This window comes from Pinus tabuliformis, chromosome X (genome assembly GCF_031772625.1).
Source record: "Pinus tabuliformis cultivar Carrire ecotype Pingquan chromosome X, CPIR1, whole genome shotgun sequence".
Taxonomy (NCBI): Eukaryota; Viridiplantae; Streptophyta; class Pinopsida; order Pinales; family Pinaceae; genus Pinus; species Pinus tabuliformis.
In genome coordinates, this window is record NC_142308.1 from 529,403,447 (window position 1) to 529,406,300 (window position 2,854).

The 2,854-nt window shown below is 33.1% G+C and overlaps 1 protein-coding gene across 1 annotated transcript; it reads right to left on the minus strand.

Annotated features, from left to right (window-relative positions):
- Positions 1-434: 434 nt before the first annotated feature.
- On the minus strand, positions 435-1,103 carry LOC149141049 (nascent polypeptide-associated complex subunit alpha-like protein). The gene is made up of 2 exons (XM_089447939.1): positions 1,023-1,103; positions 435-886 (listed from the first exon to the last, which is right to left on the minus strand). Exons 1-2 carry the CDS (start codon positions 1,086-1,088, stop codon positions 551-553), a joined length of 402 nt encoding a protein of 133 aa, XP_089304065.1. The 5' UTR covers positions 1,089-1,103; the 3' UTR covers positions 435-550.
- Between the last annotated feature and the right edge of the window lie 1,751 nt (positions 1,104-2,854).

Genomic DNA, 2,854 nt, shown 5'->3' on the forward strand with positions numbered 1-2,854 from the left:
CACACAATTGTCATCAAGCCCATGTTTCCTGCAATGTTGAAAACAATGTTTATCTAAACACAATACCTTGTATTGCATAAAATCTTTGTAAGACATGACAACAGAGGAATTAAATCATAAAGGCCAAACTTGTTTTCACACAATTGCCATCAAACCCATGTTTCCTGCAATGTTGAAAACAATGTCTATCTAAACACAATACCTTGTACTGCATTAAATCTTTGTAAGACATGACAACACAGGAATTAAATCATAAAGGCCAGGTTTGCCTGAATGTCACGATAGGGCAATATCAAGTAAATAAAACTAATCAAATTGGGAGAAAAGAAGACCACAAGCTCAAAAGCATTGTATCTAATCTCTGGAACAAATAGTTTCAAAGATCAGAAACAAATATTACACTAAATTGTTTTCCGATAAAATAGTACCAAAAATTACAATTTGTCACCAAAAAAAATGTTAGGATCAACTTGCATGACCAATATCTTATGACATAATTAATTGAAGGTCAGTATTTTCAAATTCTCGTTGGCTATATCAGTTCCTCCACCTATGTTGTAAGGTCCATGATCGCACTAACAATATCTCCACTAGCAGCTTTTAGAGCTTTAATTGCCTCAACTCTCGATACTCCAGCTTGGGTCATTACCAGTTCAATGTCTTTGGGCTCCACTCCAATGTCATCTACTTCCTCATCTTCCTCCTGTGCAGCTGCAAATGATTCTGACTTGAGCATTACATGACTCATATCAGACGCCTTGAATTGCTCAGCTGCTTGTGTCTGCAACTGAGAACTCAAGTCCTCAATCTTAGCTTCACCAAACACTATGTAGGTATCTGATGTAGGACTTTTGAAGACATCAGGCTTTGAGATAACAAACAGAATCTGCGGATTAACAATAAGGGGATGTAAGAATAGTTTACCAAAACTGCTAATTAATGACGGTTCACGACAAAAGACCATTTTGTAAGACACCTCCAGGCTTCAGTTCTGAAATCTACATAAGAGAAAGAGAACTAGCATTTTTGTTTTTCTGAATGGTCACCCTAGTAACAACAGGAATGGGTTTCATCCCAAGTTTAAGCATTGCTTTCCGACAGTTTTTCTCACTCCTACTTTGCTTTGATTTCCCACTTCCGTCAACCCCTTGGTCTCCTGCAAGCAAGCTTATTTTAAGAATATAACAAAATGGAATCTATGAGCAAGATTCACTTCAATGTGTCATTATTTGATTGATAGTAAGATTTATAACAAAATGGATGAATCTATGAGCAAGATTCACTTCAATGTGTCATTATTTGAATGATAGTAAGATTCTCCTTACTTATGAGGATCAATAGATTTATTTGACTCACATCAACCAAAAGACTGCAACAAACAAACAGTTGTCCGTTGGGTTGTGGTCTAGTGGTTAAGACAGGGTGTAACCGCATTAATGTCCAGGGTTCAATCTCCACCAGGGCATAGAGCCCCTTATTATTTGTCACCTAGTTTGAAAAGTTTTATATGCCGCATTACTTCAAGGAAAAATTGTTACCCAGTATGACAAGTTCTATATGCAGCATTACTTCAAGGAAAAAAATGATAAAGAAGTTTTATTATTAAAAAAACCAATCCTATCGTAGACCTAAAATAAGAAAGGAAAATAGGAAGAATGCCACCTTCAGCATCCCCCTCTTCATCATCGTTGTCCCGTAATCGTCGTATTCATTGTCTTCGTCCTTAACATCTTCTATAATTGGCTCACCAAACTTGATTGATAAAATCAACATAAATCCATATCAGTCTCAGCATTCAAATCTCCAAATCAAATGATCACCATTACCGCTATTGAAACCAATAAAACTCACAAAAAGAGCGAGTTCACCCCAAAAAACCAGAACATCTATGACAAGACTATGTGAGAATATGAGGAGAAGAGTATAATAACTCAATTCCAAAACAAAAAGAGAGTTCACCATGCAATCCTACCCTGGAACTCGCTCTTTTTGTCTATGTGAGAATAGTTCATCATATTCTCACAATACTCTGTTCCAAAACGAGAACATCCATGAGACCAGAATACAGATAGGTCTATTAAGCAAATAGTCTACTAATAAAATAATTATAAAATAAAGCTGTTAGGTTTTTATATTTATGTGTGATTAGTAGAATAAAACAATTTCCACATAAATGTAATAAAATAAACATACCATAAATCTAACTTTTAAATTATAATTTTCTTTTCCATACAAATTTCATTTCAACTTTCAAAATTATTTAATTCATTAAAAAACCATTAATACAAACTAATTCTTACTATATTTTAGAATTTTTCATTATTAAAGTAACATATTTAATATTTTTCTAACTCATCCACATATTTAATCATATTTATTTTATTTTACTTTCCAAAATCAAAATTCACACCTTTTCCATTTTAAATAAAAATAAATAAAATTTTCAATAAAAATAAGGAGTTGTCTTTAGTGCGTTTTTTTGGACTTTCCAGTGCCGAAACCGTGAAAAAAATTGAGGTGAATCTTTATTTGTGTTATTTAAACTTTAGTTTTTCCACTGTATATATGGATTCAGCACCTGGAAAACCCCTAGGGCACTTCGATTGAACAGGATTCCCATCAAGCTTGTGATTTCAATAAATTCCCACTGGATTTTAGAGAACTTTGACCGGAAAAACCCATCGTAAAAGGTTCCAAAATGTCACACTAAAGACAACTCCTAAAAATAATGGGACATTCTATTTATTAAAAAAAAAGAGTTTAAACTTCAAAATAAAAAGAATTGAAAAAGGTTTTCATTTTACTCAACCTATAAATGACTATAGAGATCAGTTTAAGGGAAAAAAATAAATTT